Genomic DNA, 21643 nt, shown 5'->3' with positions numbered 1-21643 from the left:
TAAATTATTGGTAGAATGTGGAAGATATTTTCACATAGCTGCATCATATATGCTATATGTAAATCAAAGACTGATTGAAAATTCCATGAACAGTTTCAAACTTGTACTTAATATAGATCCATAGTGAAGTGTATTAAGTGTATGGATGTGAGGGAGGATAAAAGATACACTACACTTTTAATTAAAACATTGACATGACATAACTTCCATGCTCTGAAATACAGATATGTTTAATTTGTATAGAAACATTCATGGTGAACTATATTTGTGTGTTTTAGGGACCAGTTACTCTCCACAAGAAAATTCGCATAACCACAGTGCTCTTCATAGCTCAAATTCACATTCTTCTAATCCAAGCAATAATCCAAGCAAAACTTCAGATGCAGTAAGTATTAATGGTCATCAATGTCCAAATATGCCTTGCACGGTTTTATATATGCGATTTTTGCTATTTGCAATTAAATTATGGAGGGTGAAGTTCTGCATGTTTTATTGAATTAGTAAACCTATGTGGCAATTATATACACCTCTACCGCAATAACACGACCCGATATAACACGAATTTGAATATAATGCGGTAGAGCAGCGCTTCCGGGCGGGGGAGGAGGGAGGGAAGGGGGCAGGTGCACTCCGGCGGATCACAGATAACGCAGTAAGATTTTTTGGCTCCTGAGGACAGCGTTATATCGGGGTAGAGGTGTACTGAAAATGGAGGGAACAGCATTACAAATTACATTTGGCAGAGGTTATATGTTGTTAGATGGTTTCAGGATAGCTAATTGTTGTTAGGGTTTCCAGATGTACCTGTCTTGCCTTTGACAGTTTTAATTAAAAAGACACATAGCAATTGAGAAAAGTACTTTCCCTAAATATATCATTGGCAAGAATCTTACTCTGGTGTCTTAGTTCCACAGCAGTAGACTGACCTAATTCCCCAGGCTCTTTATTTTTTTGGAACCTTACGGGAAGCAGTAATAGGCTTTTGAGCCTTATTGCTTACTTGCTAGCACACACCACTTGCTGTGCTTCAAGTACTCTGTTACCAAAAATTGCTGTGATTACGCTGGTTGATATTAAAAATTGTTCTGGGGTATGGGGAAAAACAGAGATAATCCTCCAATATTATTTTCTAAAATAGAACAAAAAGGTTAAATATTTTTTTATTTACATCATCCGGACATTCTGAGGAGGTTCTTCAGTTGCAGAAATATAAGATCCAAAATCATTAGCATCCTGAAGACTTTCATGTAGACAATAGTGATGTTACAGTGATCCAATGAATGTAGCACAAGATCTCAATTTATGCTATAATTTAGTCAGGTTGGTAAGATGATAGGAGAACCTGTGAATTGTTTGAAGCAGCTGGAAAGCAGTATTGTTGTGGGAGGTGATAGGGGAGGGACATTACGTTATCCCTTACGTACAGTGGTAGTGTTTCAAAGTGGATGTGAAGGAAAAAGTCTGTACATCTTGCAACTTTGAATATAGTAGAATCTATATAACTTATTTAAAAACTGTCAAGTAGTCATTTCTCCAACATTGTTGTTCATATTTTCGAAGTCCTACGAGTCTGCGGATGACTGGTCTGAGCACATCAGCTCTTCTGGCAAAAAATACTACTATAACTGCCGAACAGAAGTTTCACAATGGGAAAAACCAAAGGAGTGGCTTGAAAGGTATAGATATGCTTTTATTTTTTAATCAGAGTATATAATCTAGATAACATTGTACTTGATTTGAGTTCTTAAACTTTATTTGTATTTTTTGCAGAGAGCAGAGACAAAAAGAAGCAAGCAAAATATCAGTTAACAGTTTCCCAAAAGATAGGGACTACAGAAGAGAGGTGATGCAGGCAACAGCTGCCAGTGGGTTCGCCAGTGGAAGTATGTTTTTGGTTTTGGTTTTTGACAATTAAATGCTCTTGTTTTGTATGCATTGCATACTTCCTCTCAGTATTTTTCTTTGCCAGACTAAAAAAGAAATCCCTCTTCTCAAGCATGGGCTTTTTGTGGCAGTGAGTGGAGGTGGCCTAGCTCATTTTTTTCCCTAAAATCTACTGCAGCTACAGACAGCTTCTCCAAATGTCCTTGCCCACCGATCTTGTCTCAGAGTAGCTTTGAGCCTATCCAACTAGAACATTCAGTTATATCAATGTTCTGTGTTAGTATTTCTTTTTTGTAATTATCACTCACTCACTATATGTGTAGCATTTGTCCTTCAGCTTGACGACACAATCTTTTTCTGTAGCTGCTGTGCTAGTCTTCTCCCAGTATTGTTTTCTTCAGTACTTAAGGTACAAGAGGCTTAAAAGGGCCTATTATCACTGTTTGTTCTTAAATTGCAGGTGAGCAGCATACTAATATTTGGAGAAAATATATTCCGTTTTAACAGGTGCCACACTAGATAAAGAAAATGCACATTACAAGAAGAATAGATTAAATTTAAATTTATTACATATATTTTGGGGTGTTTTTCTATATTTTCAAACTTATTGATTTCAATTACAACATAGAAAACAAAGTGTATAATGCTCACTTTATATTATTTTTTATTACAAATATTTGCATTCTAAAAAAGAAGAGAAATAGTATTTTTCAGTTCACCTCATACAAGTACTGTAGTGCAATCTCTTCACTGTGAAAGTGCAGCTTACAAATATAGATTTCTTTTTGTTAAATAACTGCTGTCAGAAACAAAACAATGTAAAACTTTAGAGCCTACAAGTGCACTCTGTCCTACTTCTTGTTTAGCCAATTGCTAAGACAAACAAGTTTGTTTACCTTTACGAGCGATAATGCTGCCTGCTTCTTATTTACTATCAAACCAGAAAGTGAAAGCAGGTGTTCCTATGGCACTTCTGTACCTGGCGTTGCAAGGTATTTATGTGCCAGATATGCTAAATGTTTGCATGCCCCTTTGTGCTTGACCCACCATTGCAGAGTGCATGCTTCCATGCTGATGACGTTTGTTTAAAAACAAAACAAAAAGCAATAATTAAATGTGTAACAAAACTCTTTGGGGGTGAATTGTATGGCTCCTGCTCCATAGTCTTACCTGCATTTTGCCATATATTTTGTGATATGGCTGTCTCAGGTGACGATCTGGCCTAAGTTGTTCAATTTAAGAACATTTTCATTGCGAATCTGACAAAACTCAAAGAAGGTACCAATATAAGTTTTCTAAAGATGACTACAGCACTCAGCCCAAGGTTTAAGAATCTGAAGTGTCTTCCAAAATCTGAGAGGGAGAGGGTGTGGAACATGCTGCCAAAAGTCTTAAAAGAGCAACACTTCAATTGGAAAATATAGAACTCAAACCCGCATGAAAAAAAATCAACCTTCTTTTGATGGCATCTGACTCATGAGGATGAAGATGAATTTGCTTTGGATCCTTATGGAGCAGAAGCCATCATCGGTATGGAGGCATGTCCTCTGGAGTGGTGGCTGAAGCATGAAGGAGCATACAAATGTTTAGCACATCTGGCATGTAAATACCTTGCAGTGCCGGCTACAACAGTGCCATGTGAATTCCTGTTCTCAATTTCAGGTGACGTAAATAAGAAGTGGACAGCGTTATCGCCTGTAAATGTAAACAAACTTATTTGTCTTAGTGATTGGCTGAACAAGCAATAGGACTGAGTGCACTTCTAGGCTCTAAAGTTTTACATTGTTTTATTTTTGAATGCGGTTATGTAAGAAATAATTTTGCATTTGTAAATTGCACTTTCACATTGAGATGGCACTACAGTACTTGTACGAGTTGAATTGAAATACCATTTTTAGCTTTTTTTTACAGTGCAAATATTTGTAATAAAAATAATATAAAGTGAGCGCTGTACACTTTGTATTCTGTGTTGTAATTGAAATCAATATATTTGAAAATGTAGAAAAATATCCAAAAATATTTAAATAAATGCTATTCTATTTATAGCAGTACGATTAAGACTGAGATTAATTGTGATCATTTTGAAAAATCATTTTACAGTCCTAATTGCAATAAATATTTGCTTTTGTGAATGTTATGCCAATTTGCATCATTGCCGGTGGTAAGGTTGTATGACATATGAGAAACTAGCAATCAGGAAGGATGAAGCATTCTGTGCATGCGTATCATGCTCCAATATAACATATTAAAGTCACTGTTATGTGACAGCATGCAAATTAAGAAGTTCATATATGTTAAACTGTTTTATATCCTGCTAATCAAAAGTGGCTTGAAGTTGAATTTCAGTCCATTTTTTATCTTTTAAAAACAAGAATTCAAAATTGGTATGTATTTAAAAAAAAATCAAACAGGAAACAAATGTGGCGTATAGAAGAGAAATTCATAAAACATGAAAATTTTGCGCCGAGGGTTCTGCTGTAATTCAGTCTCTCCAATTAAATATAGCATATGCAAATATTTTGTTTTGGTTGGTGTGTTAATGGAATCTTTAAAAATTACCTTAGAAACTAGAAAACTCTCTGCAAAATAGTTTGTCCTTAACAAGGTTACTTTTGGAATTCTAAATTGGGCAAAAGTCTAATGGTGCATGTTGTCAGTGAGTAAAATCAGATTGTCTTATTTGCCAGTACTGAGCTGCTAGTAGCTATTGTGTTGGCAGTTGAGAGTTTTTAAAAAAAATAATGAAAGCCTAATCAACTTTAAACATTAGCATGCTACTGAATTAGTCATAATCCTTGCAGTGTTGTTGAAGTTTCTAACTTAATCTTTTTTTTCTTATTGCAACGTTCTTTGTGAACCCTACAACAGTGGAAGACAAGCATTCCAGTGATGCCAGTAGTATACTCCCTCAGAATATTTTGTCTCAGACAAGCAGACACAATGACAGAGACTACAGACTGCCAAGAGCAGAGACTCACAGTAGTTCCACTCCAGTACAACATCCCATCAAACCAGTGGTTCATCCAACTGCTACCCCAAGCACTGTTCCTCCTACTCCATTTTCTCTACAATCTGATCACCAGCCAAAGAAATCTTTTGATGCTAATGGAGCATCTACTTTATCAAAACTGCCTACACCCACATCGTCCATCCCGTCTCAGAAGACAGATAGAAAAGGTATGTCAGCTAAAACGGTTTTTAATACTGCTCAGTGTTACTAATTGAATTTGAGTTGTTGGTTAGAAAGTCTGATTTCTAGAATTTAAACATGGTTTTTCCTGTTTCCTGTGCTTGATTCAGTCATGATTTTTGTGATTCAGATTGTCAGTTTGACTTTAAACCATGTTTGTCATAATCTGCTGATCTGACAGAACTTTGAATTAGATGATAAAGCAGAAGAAACTATTGTGATCATCTCGTCTGACCTCCTTTACAACACAGGCATAGGACTTCCCTAAATTAATTCTCACCTGAACTAGAGTGATCTTTCAGAAAAGCATTGACACGTACAGGTTTGCCATTTGCATGCATATACTGCAAACTATATTTCAGTTGATCTTCACTAAAAGGGTGCCTAAAATCTTTTTTATGTTATTTTGGAACTTTGCAGTTACTCCAGTTGTCAGCATATCTGTAGGATTAATGTTTCAAAGCCATCTTGGACCCATGTATTTTCTATCAAAAGTATCTTATTGGGATTCCAGTGACCAACTACTTAAGTTTCCTGATAGTGCTACAGGGGAATATGACTGGTACCTTTATGGAAATCAGCTGATCAGTTACGCTCTTCTATATATAAGAAGTTTGATCATGAAGAAATGGGTGATATTCTTTAATTTTGTTAACTGTCTTTGTAATATATTAATTTGTCAGTCTTAAAATGCCTAAAGGTTAACTGTTTGTTCCTGAAACATCTAGAGGCATTAGGCAGAGATAAGGACCCTATTATGCTTGACACTGTTCAGATTGGATTTTTGAATGTTATGAATAATTAAATTGACTTTCATAGAGAGGAGGAACTGAGTGAGAACGTTAGAATAGGGGAGCTTGGAACAAGTGACCATGAGGTACTTCAGGTCAGCATAGGCTGTGTCTATACAACAGACTGTTTGGGGAATGAAGTTTCTGCTGCATAAAGCCACTATAGCTAGTGTATTGCTTGTATGCGCGCATGCTCGACTCCTTATGTGTGAGCTGCGCATGCTCACAGGGACTACTTGTATTGTTCCTATGCACTATCACGGAGACCTGCACATCCATGGGAACAACTACTCCATCTTCCCCAGAGCCACTGTTACCCCATGCCGTGGGGAACCCTACAATCCCCTGTGGATCTGGCTGACTGGCCATCTTGGGGGCCTTGGGCACAGCATCCTCCTTTGTAGCCCACCCAATCTATGAGAGTTGCCACTTCCTTCCAAGGGATCCATCAAGCAGGTTTGTGGAACTAGTAGTGGAGGAAGAATCTTGTATGGAGTCCCGATGGTTCTGCTGGGGTTGGCTAGATTCCCATCCTCCTCACCAGACAAGGATGTAATTGTCATCTACCTCTCCACCAGATGACTTCAGACAATTCCAGCCGCTTCTAAGGAGAGTTGCTGAGGAACAACTATCCCACTGGAGGAGATTCAAGACTCGCAGTATACGCTTCTGGATATCCTTCACACGTTGCCATTGGTGAGAATAGCTCTTCTAATGAATGATACCATATTGGAGCCAGCGAGAAATGTATGGTATGGCACACCCCTGTCATGTGTACCGCCACTCCTAAAGATCAGAGAAATGATAGTACGTCCTGACCAAAGGATCAGAATTCATATTCTCCCACCCTGATCCAAATTCATTGGTTCACTGCAGAACTCTGCAGCAGCCTGTCTAAACACCAACATCTTCAAGCTACTTCTTCAGAAAAGAAAGGGAAGCATCTTGATCTTCTGAGGAGGAAAGTCTTACCGTCCTCCAGTTTATAGTTCAGAATGGCCAATTATCAAGCTCTCTTGGCTAAGTATGACTTCCTGAATTACACTAAGTTGGAGGAATTTGCCAGTACCCTACCATAATGAGATTGTGCCCATTTCTAGGCCTTCATCAAGGAAGGAAAACTTCTAGCCAGAACTGTTCTGCAGTCTAAGTAGATGCAGCTGATACCTGCTGCAAATCCATGGCTACAGCTATCATGATGTGTAGGGAGTCCTGGCTTTATGCTTCTGGTTTTCCTGTGCAGGTCCAGAACACCACTGAGGACCTTTGACAAATCCCATCTTTTCAATCAAAAGACAGATGAGTCTTTACATACAATGACAGACTCCAGGACTACCTTCCACTTGTTGGGAACATACACTCCTGCCCTGAAACAGAAGTTCTACTGCCTGTCATCTGCCCAAAGGTACAGGTCTTCTCAGTTTTATCAAAGACCTTATGAACTGCCAAATAAATGACAAAAGACTTGAAGGTCTTGTTTCCTGGCTCCATCTCACAGGTTTCCTTGTCTCCAAACCCAGCTCAGACCAAGTGGTATTTTTCATGCAAGCTTGAGAACCACCAACCACTCAGCCTAACACCTTGCAACCCTTACATTCCCTTTGGGGGTCGCTTTTTCCATGCTTGGAGTGCACTAATGGACAAATGGGTGCTGAATGTCATCCACCATAGCTATATAATCAAGTTTGTAATGCTAACTTCTCCAAAACCCTTCTCCCTACCCCTTTCAGGACATCTCTCATGACAGTATTCTCATCCAAGAAGTTGGCTCTTTTATTGCAGTGAAGAACAGTAGAATATGTCCCAATAGACTATCAAGGAATAGGATTCTACTCAATGTACTTTCTGATTCCCAAAAAGGAGGGCAGTTGGAGACCAATCTCCACCTCTGCCACCTCTGTTATTTCGTTCACAAACTCAGGTGTTGCATGGTTACGTTGGCAGCAATAATTCCATCTCTAGAAAAAATCATGTTCATGGCTCTCGTTATGCAGGATGCTTGCTTCAACATCGACATTCACCCCGCCCAGACGTTTTCTCAGATTTACAGTGGGTGCCAACTATTTCCAAGTACTTCAGTTTGGAATAGCTACCATTACCAGAGTCTTCACCAAAATATTTTCTGTAGTAGCAGCTTACGTCAGGTGTTATGGTCTCTTTGTTTTTCTCTACCTCAGCGACTAGCTCCTGGCTGCCAAATCGCACTAAGAAGCCCATGCATCAACCTCAACCTCCTTGCTTCACTGGGAGTCACCGTCAGCATTGAGAAATTAATCCTCAGCCCCATGCAATCATTGGACTTCATTGAGACTACCATAAATTCTACCACAGCACGAGCATACCTGCCCACAGACAAATTTCAGGAGATGAATGTCATATCTCTCATCAGGAACAAACCTTAAGTACCAGGCAGGACTTGCCTGTTTCTTGTTCACATGGCTTTGTGCACCTACGTGACCTTCGCTGCCTTCAGGCTTGGCTCCAGTCCATGTACTCATTGAACCATCACTCTATGCACCTCAGGCTGACCGTTCTGGCCAGGGTACTGTCGTCCCTCCTATAATAGATGGACCCAAACGTATTTGTGGAAGTACCCTTTCTTTCCTTCTCTCCAAAGAAAATTATCATTACCAATGCGTCTTTAGTTGGCTGGGGAGCCCATATTGATGACCATATGATAAAAGGGACATGGACACCTTGAGTATCCAGGATGCACCTCAGTCTTACGGAACTTAGGACAGTATGAAAAGGTTTGCAAATTCTTTTTCCAACTCACTCGCTCTCATCATGTCCTGATCATGTCAGACAACATCACCACTGTTTTCTATATCAACGAACAAGGGAGACATGGAAGAGCAAGATCCTCCACTCTGTGCACAGAAATGTTGAACCTCTGGACCTGATGCATCAAACATCAGATCACCCTATCCACAGCCTGTCTTCCACAAACATCAGATCACCCTGTCCACAGCCTGTCTTCCAGGGATGTAGAATGTACTTGTGGACTCACTCAGCAGACACTTTGCAATCGACCACGAGGGGGAACTTCACGATAGTGCAACACAACATCTTCGAACAATGGCGGACCTCAACCAGAGACCTGTTTGCTTTTCAGACCAACAGCAAGTGCACCACATACTGCTCCTGGGGAGCCACTGGTTATCATGATTGGGGCGATGCTCTCCAACTTTCTTGGTCAGACCAGCTCAACTATGTTTTTCCTCCACTGCTGCTCCTGCCTCGAATGCTCCACAAAATCTGAAAAGACAGGATGATGGTCATTCTTATTGTCCCCTTTCCCTGTCTGGCCCAGACAATTCTGATTCCCCTGTTTCCTGCACACGTCCTGTCCACCGATTCCCATCCTGAATATCCCTGATCTTCTGACCCAGTACAGTGGCACCCCACTTCATATCCACTCCATCTAAGAGCATAGTACTTGGATGGGCATCTACTCTAGAATGGACATGTTCCTCATCTATACAAGACATCTCTCTAACAGCGGGAAGGACTGCACTAGACAATATTACCAGGCTAAAGGGAGATTTTTTCGTCTTGGGCTAACATAAAGGGGTTCTACCAGAAGTGGCAGAAATTCCCCTAATCCTGGATGATGTATCTAAAGTCATTGGGTCTTGCCCATAGCACTTTGGCAGTCCACCTGATGACAGTCAGCACATTCCATCCACCTGTGAAGAGTTGCTCTGATTTTACACATCTGCTAACCACTAGATTTTGGAAGGGCTGCCTCAGAACCTTCCTTCCCCTCCAAACGGTCAGACTTCAATGGGACTTGAATTTGGTACTCAGCTTCAGTTAAACCCTCCTTTGAGGCACTGGCATCTTCCTCCATGTCTCTTCTTTCCATTCGTCACCTTCCTGGTTGCTATTACTTTGGCAAGAAGAGTCTGTGAACTCGGAGCTATGATAGCAGATCTGTCATTGACAGGATTCCACAAGGATAAAGTCTCCTTATGTCTACACCTTAAATTTCTACCAAAGGTGGTATCCCACTTTAGCTAATCCATTCACTTACCTGTTTTTTCCCGAAACCACATACCTCTGCAGAAGAACACAGACTCCATTCCCGTGACATCCAGCAAAACCTATCAGGAAGTCCCCTAGACTGTTTGTTGCAGTAGCCAAGAGACTATGGACAGGCCAGCTCTAGGAGGATTTCTGGCTGCATCAATCTCCATCAGCTGTTGGGCCTTCCTTCCCACCAGAAAGGGATGGGCTTACTGCACTAGAGCTCAGGCTACCAGCACAGCCTCCCTTCAGGATGTGCCTGTCATAGACACATGTAGAGCAGCCACATGGAGTTCTGTGCACAACTTAGCAACACACTATGCCTTAGTTCAGGACTTAGCATCAGGTGCCTCCTTTGGCATGGCGGTTCTCTGCACAACTCTTCCATACTCCTCCTTGCTCCCTCCTTCAACCTAGCACTACTTATTAATCACCCTCAGTGGAATACAATAGAGACAATCACTCAAACAAAAGAAGAGAAAGTTACTTACCTGTAACTGGAGGTTCTTTGAGATGTGTGGTCCCTACGTGTATTCCACTTCCCATCTTCCTTCCCCTCTGCTTTGGGTCTGTCAGATTCACGGTAGAAGAAGAACTGGAAATGTGGTCCTTCAGCCCTGTCCTTTATTGCCTTGGATGGAAACATGAGGTGAGCGAGGGCCCATGCGCCGCCCAGTGGACACTACTTTCAAAATTCTCCGACTCCAGATGCATGGTGTGCATGCATAACTCCCAGTGGATTACAGATAGAGACCACATATCTTGAAGAACCTGCAGTGATGGGTAAGTAATCTCCTCTTACACATGTGCCTGAGACTCCTTCCCCTGCATCAGGCTCTTCCAGGCTTGGCTGCTGAACTGGAGTGGAGTGGAGTCTCAAACAGGTCATGGTTTATGGCATAGCTGGACCTCTCCTCCTCATTTATGTTCATGGCAGGGACCTGTGAAAGAAGTATCCATGGTGATGTGTGGAGTGATAGTGAAGTCACTGCCAAGTAAGACATATAGCTCTTTGTAAAAGCAGCAGGTCTGCAGCTTGGCATTGGATCAACTATTGACCTCCCTGCCCTTCTGATATGTCTGATGCAGTTCCTTCACTTTCATGAGGCATTTAAGCTAGTCCATGTTATATCCTTGCTCCCGTATCCACTGTGCTATCTGTTTATAGATGTTCACCTTTCTGCAGCTGGTCTGTAGCTGTGCTCATACAGCCTCTTCTCTCCATGTCCAGTATTTCCTATCGACTCCAAGCTGGAACTTATCTGGAGCATGTAGCCAGCATGGTCAGCTGGGCAGTTGTGCGCAACAATGGAGAATGGCTAGGTGTGCTTGCCAAGCTGGACAATAGGAAAAAGCATTTGAAAAATTTATGGGGCTTTAAAGGGCAGGGAGGCTTTCTGGTTTCTGTGACCCCTGGGCAGTGTAGTTCACAACTGACACCAGAACAATCATTTGTCATATATTGAGACATCGGCTGGAGGACTGTTAGGGATGACATAAGTAACAATGTCTTCACCTGCGCCGTATGAACCTCAGTACATCAACCCTGGCTCAACACTGCTCAAAAGAGGTGGTGTTACAATGTGTTTGTAATGGAGCACTTGTCCATGGGAAACAAATTTAAGTGTAGACACGTGCATAACTAGTCGACGTAAGGCAGCTTATGTGAACCTAACTTTTGTAGTGTAGACCAGGCCTTAGTAAGGAATTATTCTCAGAATGTAGTACTCAGACTAATTTTGGAGGAATTAGAGATGCTGACAGTATATATTTATTGAAATAATTAATTTCAGGTTTTTTTCAAAGTCAAAGAGTAGACTTTAAACAGTCTGCCCTGAGAGAGACTTTTTTAATGGCTTTTATTTGTAAGGTGTGTGTTGTGTGTTTTGGTTTTTTGTTTTTTGATTTTTTTTAAATGAAGGGCTCAAATATTGTATTCCTTCCCTTACCTCCACAGATGTTTTCCAGCATTTTTCAATAAAGCATTGCAGTTTCTAGTGCCTGAGACAGGAAATGTAACTGACAGTCAAGAAAACTGTTTAGCTTTACACAAAAATGTTATCAAATGTGCAGAATAAGAAACTGAAAATACAGAGAATTTTTCACTAAATTTCTTTTTTAGTAATTTTAGGTGTATGTAAAAACTGAAACAAACGTTCACTGTAAAAAAACCAAACTTCTCGTGAAAAATAGAGAGGCAACCAAACGTATATGTTAATCAAGGCTTTCGGGGAAAAGATACTAAAGAGGAAATCAGCACCTCTACTAAACAAGATGCACTGGTGTGTATACAGAGTTTTTGTGTGCAGTGTTCTCTGTGAGCAAAAACTGTACAAGGTTACTCCCACCCACTTCAATTTTAGCATCTAAATGTTTCTTAAAGACCTGCTTGTACCTTTTTGCAAACTCAGACTATGCAAAACATTCTCACTGATCATTCTGCCTATATTCTCTATTTCCAATTCTATCTTAAATTTCTGTGCTCCATCTCTAGAACTAAGATTAAAAAAAAAAGTTCATCTTGTTTCTAAAGTTTGACATGTTTTTGACCTCTATGTGGTGGTAGATGTAGCCTGATATAAAAAATTGAGGATGTTCCTTTCTTCGCACACTTCTAGCTCTCTCCAGCTCTATGAATAGCATCATATTCAGTTCCCCAATCAAAGGGCATTCAACTCATGAAATTTAGAGTGAATGCTAGCAAGTAAATCCAATATTACTAGTCATAATTCTAGCTAATTTTGTTGATAATCTAACCTTATTTTTTCTATGAGACTATATGGTGAGCAAAAATTACTCTTCCTGGGTTTCAGACAGAAAACAGATCAAAATTGCGCTGAAGAAAGTATTAAAGTTCATAACTAGCTATTTGTAGAATAGGGGAAGAGAGGTGATAGCTTATTGATTGAAACAGTCTTGAAACATGCGCGCGCCACAAGATGGAATTATAGCTAAATTAACTCAACCATTAATATTTCTCAGGTTTATAAACAAAATTCCATGCAGTTTGTGTGTAGAGGCTCATTCAGAAGACCCACACAATGTTGCTGTCTGTTTTCTTTGGACATTAGTTCCATGGACCTTTTTGGCCAAAGATAATACAAGGTCAAAGATGCATACAATTACCTACTGTGGTTTAAAAAAAAAAGAAAAAAAAAAGGTGGGGTGGGGTTGGGAGTAGCCTTCCGCAATCCTATATAATGTTCGGTGATTTCTTTGCCTTTACTCATGTCCCAGAGGTGGGTTCTTATTATTAGTAATGTATAAATCAATCAATTGTTGTATGTAAAACTAAATCCAGTATTTTACATTTATATGATGCCTTTAACCCTGAAGCACTTGACAAATATATATACACATGCAGTTTGTAAAATGCTTTGGGATTAAAGGCATCATATAAATGTAAAATACTGGATTTAATTTTATCAAACTTCCAGATCAGTCATTTTTTTTTAATTTACTCTTCTGGAATCTGAAAATAGTTTGAGATTGCTTTGCTTTGCTAGACTTAGACTTGTGCTTTGTTCACTGATCCTTTGTATGTCTTCTGTCCATTTAAAAACTTGCAGTAGTGGAGATTTCTTCGAGTGATTGCTCATATCCATTCCAGTTAGGTGTGCGTGCTGCACGTCGGAAGATTTTTACCCTAGCAACTCCGGCGGGCCGGCAGGTCGCCCCCTAGAGTGGCGCCGCCATGGCGCCTGATATATACCCCTGCCGGCCAGTCCGCTCCTCAGTTCCTTCTTACCGCCGTGTTGGTCGTTGGAACTGTGGACCGTGGCATAGCTGTCCTCCATGTCCCTAGCTCTCCATTGTATCGTTGTTCTACTAGTTGTATTTAGTTGTAGTTGTAGTTAGAGTATAGAATATTAGTTGATAGTTGTATTTACTTACTGTATATAGTTAGCGGGCTTGGGCTCTAGCCCTCCCCGGCGCCGGGCTCATGCCCGGTTCGCCAAGGTTCAAACACTGCTCGGCCTGCAAGAAGCCGATGCCCACGAGTGATCCCCACGACTCCTGCTAGAAGTGCCTTGGGGAGTCGCATATTTCAGAGAAGTGCTGCATTTGTAAGGCATTTAAGCCAAGGACCAACAAGGAGAGAGATCAGCGCTTAAAGACTCTCCTCATGGAAGCAGCGCTTAACCCTCCATCCTCGACACTGAGTGCCGGTTCCGCTCCGGCACCGGAACGCGCCGGGCCTGGGAAAACGCCTCGGCACCGACCTTCCCCGGCACCGGGCCCCGACGCAAGACCTTCGACATCCACCACTCCGGCCAAGCAGACTCGAACAGAGCGCCCGGCACCGACTACTGCCACGGCACTGTTACCAGGGATTCCGTCGACTCCGGGCTAGGGGGTTCCGTCGAGTCCGGTCCCTCACAGCTCCCCCATAAGATCCGGGGTTGAGCTAGTGGTCCCTTCGACGCCTGAGACATTTTCCTCGGCTAGGGACCTGATAGCACTAACTGAGTCTACACTGCCTCAACCCTTGGTGCCTCCGGTGCGGGTTCTACAATCTAAAGGCAAGCCTGTGGCCATGCGAGCGCTGTCTCTGGATTCACCGAGCCAGAACCGATCCCCATCGCGGTCCCGGCACCGTTCCCGGTCCCGTGGGCAGTCTCGCTCTCCGCGGCGGTACCGGTCGTACTCACGGCGCCGGTCCTTTTCACAAAGGTCCTGATACTCCCGGCACTGCTCTGACTCGAGCTATCGCTACCGGCGCCGAGGTTCGAGAAGCCGTTCCCCACGTCGGCGTTCTAGATCCCGGTCAACCTCCCAGCACCGCGCTGGTGGCAGGTCCCGGTCTCGATCCCCGCACCGCTATGACTCCTGGCACTGGTCCCCGGCACCAAGGAGGTCTCCGCCGTCTAGAGCGAGGGACCCATATCAGTCCCGTTCGGCTTCTCCCTGGCCGTCCCCACAGCCGTCTGTCTCCTCCCAAACAGACAGCGCGTACGCCATGGACACGGACAGGCCTGCTGCCCTCTTCCATGATCCCCCCTCCCCCCCCCCCGGAACATGGACCACAACAGTGGGGCTTCTGGACTCCTTGGGCATATCATCAAGCCCAAGGCCCTCAGCAGATTCCCCTGCGTTCAACGGCATCTGAATACAGGGCTCCGGAGGCCATATTGTCTCGTCCTCCCCCTTCCCCTGCAGAGGAGGGGTTGTCTCACCGTCAGGACCCTGATCTCCCTCCAGAGTCGGATGCAGTGCTCCAGGCAGAGCCTCCTGCAGATCCACTCCTGCCGGGTGTCTCCTCATCATCCTCCCCGGATGAAGCAGTGGCTGGAATGACATCCACCAGCCCTCCTCCGCATCAGGACCTCCTCAGGCACGTGGCGCAGAACATGAACTTACAGGCTGAGGAGGTCTCAGAAATTGAGGATCCAGTGGTGAGCATATTATCTGCCGATACACCCACTCGAGTCGCCCTTCCTTTCATCCAGACCATTCAGGCCAATGCCAATACCATCTGGCAATCACCGGCGTCTGTTCCCCCCGCTGCACGTGGAGTGGAGCGCAAAGACATGGTGCCCTCGAAGGGGTATGAGTATCTATATGTTCACCCGCCCCTGTGCTCCCTCGTCGTACAATCTGTGAACGAGAGGGAGCGCCATGGCCAACAGGCCCCAGCACCAAAGTCCAAGGAAGCGAGGCGCATGGACCTGCTCAGCCGAAAGGTCTATTCTGCGGGCGTCCTCCAGCTTCGGGTGTCCAATCAACAGGCTCTCCTTAGCCACTACACTTACGACACCTGGGCGGCAGCTGACAAATTTAAGGAGCTGCTTCCGCAAGATGCGCGTCAAGAATACGCTGCGATCCTTGACGAGGGCAAGAAGGTAGCGAGAACTTCCCTACAAGCATCTCTGGATGCCGCAGATTCGGCCGCCAGGACTCTAGCTTCTGCCGTTACCATGCGCCGCATTTCCTGGCTACAGGTCTCTGGCCTCCCTCCGGAGCTCCAGTATACGATCCAGGATCTCCCGTTTGAAGGCTAGGGCCTGTTCTCGGACAAGACTGACCCTAGGCTACAAAGCCTCAAAGACAGTAGGGTCATTATGCGCTCACTGGGGATGCATACACCCGTCACCCAGCGCAGACCCTTCCGGCCTCAACAACAACGCTGGCCCTACCCCCAACCCCGGCAGAGGCAAGACTTCGCCAGACGACGAAGTAGAAATGGCCGACGTAGATAATCGGGCAACCAAGGAGGACAAAATCAGAGCTCCTCCAAGGCTCCCTCCGGCCCAAAACCTTCATTTTGAAGATGCGCCCGAGGGCGCTGCACCAGTTTCCCTCCTGGATCCATCCCCTCCCTTTTCCAACTGTCTTTCATTTTTCCTCCCTGCGTGGTCCCGGCTAACATCCGACCGATGGGTCTTACGCACGTTGCAAGTTGGATACCATCTGCAATTCGTTTCGCACCCTCCCTCGCGCTCTCGTCCCTCTTCAGGGACCCCTCTCACGAGCAAATCCTCCTTCAGGAGGTGCGAACGCTCCTCGCCAAAGGAGCCATAGAGGAGGTTCCAGAGAGCGAGCGGGGCAAGGGGTTTTATTCCTATTACTTTCTGATCCCAAAGCCAAGAGAGGCCTCAGGCCTATCCTCGACCTGCGGGAACTCAACAGATACGTGGTGAAGTTGAAGTTCCGTATGGTATCCTTGGGGACCATTACCCCATCCTTGGATCCTGGAGACTGGTATGTCGCCTTCGACATGCAAGACGCATACTTTCATATAGCCATCTTCCCGCCCCACAGACGGTTCCTTCGGTTCGTGGTCAGCCGCCGCCGCTATCAATTCGCGGTCCTCCCGTTCGGCCTCTCCACGGCCCCGAGGTTGTTCACCAAGTGTATGGCTGTAGTCGTCGCCCACCTTCGTCGCAGTCGCATACATGTATTCCCATACCTCGACGACTGGCTGATACAGGGATCATCAGAGGCACAAGTCCTCAGCCACGTCCGCATGGTCAACAGACTTTTCGCGAGCTTGGGTCTAATCCTCAATATAGAAAAGTCAACTCTAATCCCCACACAGAGGATAGAGTTTATTGGAGCCCTTCTGGACTCTACTCTGGCCAGAGCCGTTCTTCCTCTATCAAGGTTCCAGACCTTGACGTCCATCATACAACGACTGCAGGCAGCACCCTTGACCTCAATACGCACTTGCCTGACTATTGGGCCACATGGCTGCCTGCACATTTGTCATGGGGTATGCGCGGCTTCGCATGAGGCCCCTCCAGTCCTGGCTCATCACTCAATACCGTCCAGCCAGGCACCCTCTGGATACGATTGTCACTGTACCCCAGTATTAGGTTCCCTGCAGTGGTGTTGGCGGGGCTCCTGTTCCATCCGCCCCAGCCCTTGGTGTCCCTGACAACGGATGCCTCAGATCTAGGCTGGGGGGCCCATCTCGGAACCCTGTGGACCCAGGGCCGGTGGTCACCTCATGAGCTGACGCTCCATATCAACGTACGGGAATTGAGGGCGGTCCACCTTGCTTGCCAAACGTTCCGTCATCAACTTCAGGGCTGCTGTGTCTCGGTGTTCACCAACAACATGATGACCATGTATTATATAAACAATCAGGGTGGCCCGCAGTCTTCTTCCCTGTGTCAGGAGACCGTGAGGCTCTAGGACTTCTGCATAGCCCACTCCATTCACCTCATCGCATCCTTCTTTCCCGGGGTTTGGAACACGCTGGTGGATCATCTGAGCAGATCTTTCCTTTCCCACGAGTGGTCCCTTCACCCGGACGTCGCCCTTTTGCTCTTCCGGAGGTGGGGATGTTCCCCGATGGACCTCTTCGCGTCTCGAGGGAACAGGAAGTGCCAGATGTTCTCCTTTCAAGGCCTGGAACCGGGTTTGGTAGTGGACGCCTTCCTTATTCCGTGGACGACGCATCTGTTCTACGCGTTCCCGCTCGTCCACAAGGTCCTTCTGAAGGTGCGCAGGGACAGGGCCCGCTTGATCATGATAGCTCCAGCGTGGCCCCGGCAACATTGGTACTCCATGTTGCTGGACCTGTCTCTGGCCGACCCTGTCCCCCTGCCTCTTCACCTGGACCTGATCACTCAGGACCACGGCAGGCTCAATCACCCGGACCTTCAATCGCAGCACCTCATGGCGTGGCTCCTGAGTGACTGACCCGGTCTGAAATGCGTTACTCTACCCCAGTGCGTCAGGTGCTCGTGGAGAGCAGGAAGCTTTCCACCAGAGCGACGTATTCAGCCAAATGGAAGCGCTTCACGTGCTGGTGTGCTGATTGGAACTTCCTTCCCACTGCAGTCTCCATCTCTACTATCCTTGACTACCTCTGGTCCCTCAAACAACAGGGCCAGGCGGTGTCATCTCTAAGGGTTCACTTGGCGGCCATTTCCACCTTCCACCCAGGAAGGGATGGCCGCTCGGTGTTTTCTCACTCGATGGTGACTAGGTTCCTTAAAGGTCTGGAGCGTCTTTACCCACAGATTCGCCGCCCCGCCCCTACCTGGGACCTGAACCTGGTTCTGGCCCGGCTCATATCCCCTCCCTTTGAGCCTTTGGCAACTTGCTCCCTTCTCTACTTCTCCTGGAAGACCGCCTTCCTGGTGGCCATCACCTCCGCGAGACAGGTGTCGGAGCTCCGGGCCCTCACAGTAGATCCCCCGTATACTGTGTTCCACAGGGACAAGGTGCAGCTGAGACCGCACCCAGCCTTTCTCCCCAAGGTGGTCTCAGCCTTTCACGTCAACCAGGAGATCTTTCTCCCTGTCTTTTTCCCGAAACCCCATTCGTCCCGCAGGGAGCAGCAGCTTCACTCACTGAACGTCCGTAGGGCGCTCGCCTTTTATATAGAGAGAACCAAGCCATTCCACAAATTCCCCCAACTCTTTGTGGTGGTAGTGGAACGTGTCAAAGGGTTGCCCGTCTCATCTCAAAGAATCTCCTCGTGGGTGACGTCCTGTATCTGAGCCTGTTATGACTTAGTTCATATCCCTCCGGGCCACGTGACTGCGCACTCTACCAGGGCTCAAGCCTCATCGACGGCTTTCCTCGCCCACGTGCCCATCCAGGAGATCTGTAGGGCAGCGACCTGGTCCTCCGTTCATACTTTCGCTTCCCATTATTCCCTGGTCCAGCAGTCCAGAGATGACGCGGCCTTCGGCTCTGCCGTGCTCCATGCCGCGACTTCTCACTCCGACCCCACCGTCTAGGTAAGGCTTGGGATTCACCTAACTGGAATGAATATGAGCAATCACTCGAAGAAAAGACGGTTACTCACCTTTGTAACTGTTGTTCTTCGAGATGTGTTGCTCATATCCATTCCACACCCGCTCTCCTTCCCCACTGTCGGAGTAGCTGGCAAGAAGGAACTGAGGAGCAGACGGGCCGGCAGGGGTATATATCAGGCGCCATGGTGGCGCCACTCTAGGGGGCTACCTGCCAGACCGCCGGAGTTGCTAGAGTAAAAATCTTCCAATAAATGTGCACGTGCGGCGCGCACACCTAACTGGAATGGATATGAGCAACACATCTCGAAGAACAACAGTTGCAAAGGTGAGTAACCGTCTTTTCCTGAACAACTATTTGACTTCTATTCTTTGGTTTGAGTGTTACAGTCAGAATCTGCAACTTCTGTTTGTGCTCTCTGTGATGGCTATTTATTCAGAGAAAGTGTGGGATTGCTTTTCCTACTTTTTGGCTGTTGTATATGTAGATTGCATTACCTATTTTCCCATTTCTAATTGTTATGTGAATGAATGCTTCTGTACTTTTTTAATCCTGACAGTATGTCTGTCTGTATGGGATACTTCTCTTTCAGTGCTTCTATCGATAGGCAGCAGTTTGTTTTCAGTCTTTCTGTACCACTTACTATGTTGGTCAGAGGAATACTGTTATGCTGGTTTTGGTGTTGATACAGATTAAAGCAGTTGATCAGTGGCAGATGGGCTTCTCTCCAGCTCTCAGCTTTCTTATTTGATATAGCTTCTACCTTCTGGAGCAGTTAGCTGTTGCATTCCTACTGACAGTTCCACTGCATCATCATCTTTGGTTGATATTTGCAGTTTAAGTCTCTCTTTGAAGGACTGTTCTTATTATCACTTCATTCCCACAAAGTTAGAAAAATTACACTAGAAAGGGTGTTGCAGAATTCTTCAAATTATTTTCAGACTCATCTTCCTATTATTGATGGTTTACTTTTCATGTTTTGTCTTATTGTCAAAATAAAAGTTTGTCAGTGCTTGGAATCATTGATTTAGTAATTGTACACAAGAAAAACAAAATAAACTACTTCAGAGAACCAGAGCACAACTGGTATATCCCAGTAATAACCAGGGTTGTAGTTGGCCAGCTCTGTTTATGAAATGTAGTCCTGGTATCTTGCATGGAGTATCTCTAGCTGTTGCTGCTGTTGAATCTTTTATGTTTTGATAGCACTTGGAGACCTTCTCAGGTCAGAGCCCCACTGTGTTAGGCCCGATAAAAATTTGTTAAATCAGAGTCCCTGCCCCCAAAGAGCTTATTCTCCTCAAAGACCAGACATAATAGGTGGATGAGATGAACAAGGTATTTGGGGGAATGTGAGGACAGTATAACTCACTGTGGGAATTTTGCACCAAAAAAATTAAGTTCTGCGCACAATATTTTAAAATTCTGCAGCTTTTATTTGTCAAAATAACACTCTCTAATCTCGTCGGTTTAAATTATTTTGGTAATTTATTTCATAATATCTGTCAGCAAGTATGTCTGTAACAAGACACACACACACAAATTCCCCTAGGAATAGAGTTAAAGAAACCCCTACAACAACACAGTTCCTATTTCTCTGCCCACTCCAGAGCCCAGGGAGGGGGCCAGACACTCTCACCTCTTCCCTACAGAGCTCAACCATGGGCCCCTACCCCCAGAGGCAAGCTGTGGGTTCCCTGCCCCCACCCCCACCCCCCCACCCCCGGCGCGCAGACACTGACAGCCCCTATCCTCCAGAGCTCAGCCTCCCCCTCTCCCCCTCCCAACACTCTCACACTCTGCCCTCCATAGCCCAGGGATCCAGAGGAAGAAGCGGCCTGATTTTGGATCTCAGGTTTGCTTGGAGTTTCCTACACACAGCCTTCTCTTTCCTTCAGGGCATGCTAGGAACTGCAGCTGCTGAGAACCTTCTACTTCCCTCCACCAGTCTGTCTTCTGTTTGTGAGCTGGATTCTGCCAGGTCAAGCAGCCCATTTCTGTGTAGGGAGCCGCAAGGGGGGAGTCTGCACGCACAACATGGATTTCTGCAACATTTTTCATTGATCTAGTGGTGCAGAATTCCCCCAGGAATACAGGTTGCTAAAAATAATAGGATGTTCTAGCCCAATCTAGTGTTGTGTGCAGTTCGTAATCAGTAATAGTAATTACAGCTGGTCACCTGCCTAGCCATTATTAGATGGCTATCAGTTGCCGGCAGTTCAGCTGTCTGTCCCCCACTGCCATGTGCTGCTCCTGCCCTCTGTCTTGGAGCTGCTTCTGGGAGCCTCCTGCTTGCTGTGCAGGGGCGATGGGAGGGAGAAGGGGGCTAATGTCAGAGTGTCCCCCATCCACCTGCTCCTGCATTCCGCTTACCCCATCTCCATAGAGCAGAGGGGGCACACAATAGGGCTCAGGATGGAGGGAGCTTCCTGGCAGCAGTCATGTCTCAGCTCGCTAACTAACTTAACAAGGCAATGTACTTAATAGTGGGGTCAGTGTACTTAAAGGTGCGCATGCACACACACACACACACGGT

At 45.3% G+C, this 21643-nt stretch overlaps 1 protein-coding gene across 3 annotated transcripts in view; it reads left to right on the top strand.

Annotated features, from left to right (window-relative positions):
• Positions 1–21643, top strand: part of WAC (WW domain containing adaptor with coiled-coil) — a 125635-nt gene that overhangs the window by 63871 nt on the left and 40121 nt on the right. For 2 of the 3 annotated variants that reach the window (XM_030550279.1, XM_030550278.1), the window contains exons 4-7: positions 279–385; positions 1546–1676; positions 1771–1883; positions 4753–5061. In XM_030550279.1, coding sequence (XP_030406139.1) covers positions 279–385; positions 1546–1676; positions 1771–1883; positions 4753–5061 — 660 coding nt within the window. The remainder of the gene's footprint in view (positions 1–278; positions 386–1545; positions 1677–1770; positions 1884–4752; positions 5062–21643) is intronic. The other variant, XM_030550280.1, reaches the window with a different exon arrangement.

This window comes from Gopherus evgoodei, chromosome 2 (genome assembly GCF_007399415.2).
Source record: "Gopherus evgoodei ecotype Sinaloan lineage chromosome 2, rGopEvg1_v1.p, whole genome shotgun sequence".
Taxonomy (NCBI): domain Eukaryota; kingdom Metazoa; phylum Chordata; order Testudines; family Testudinidae; genus Gopherus; species Gopherus evgoodei.
Note: the sequence above shows the minus strand (reverse complement) of the source record. Positions and strands in the feature narration are given on the sequence as shown.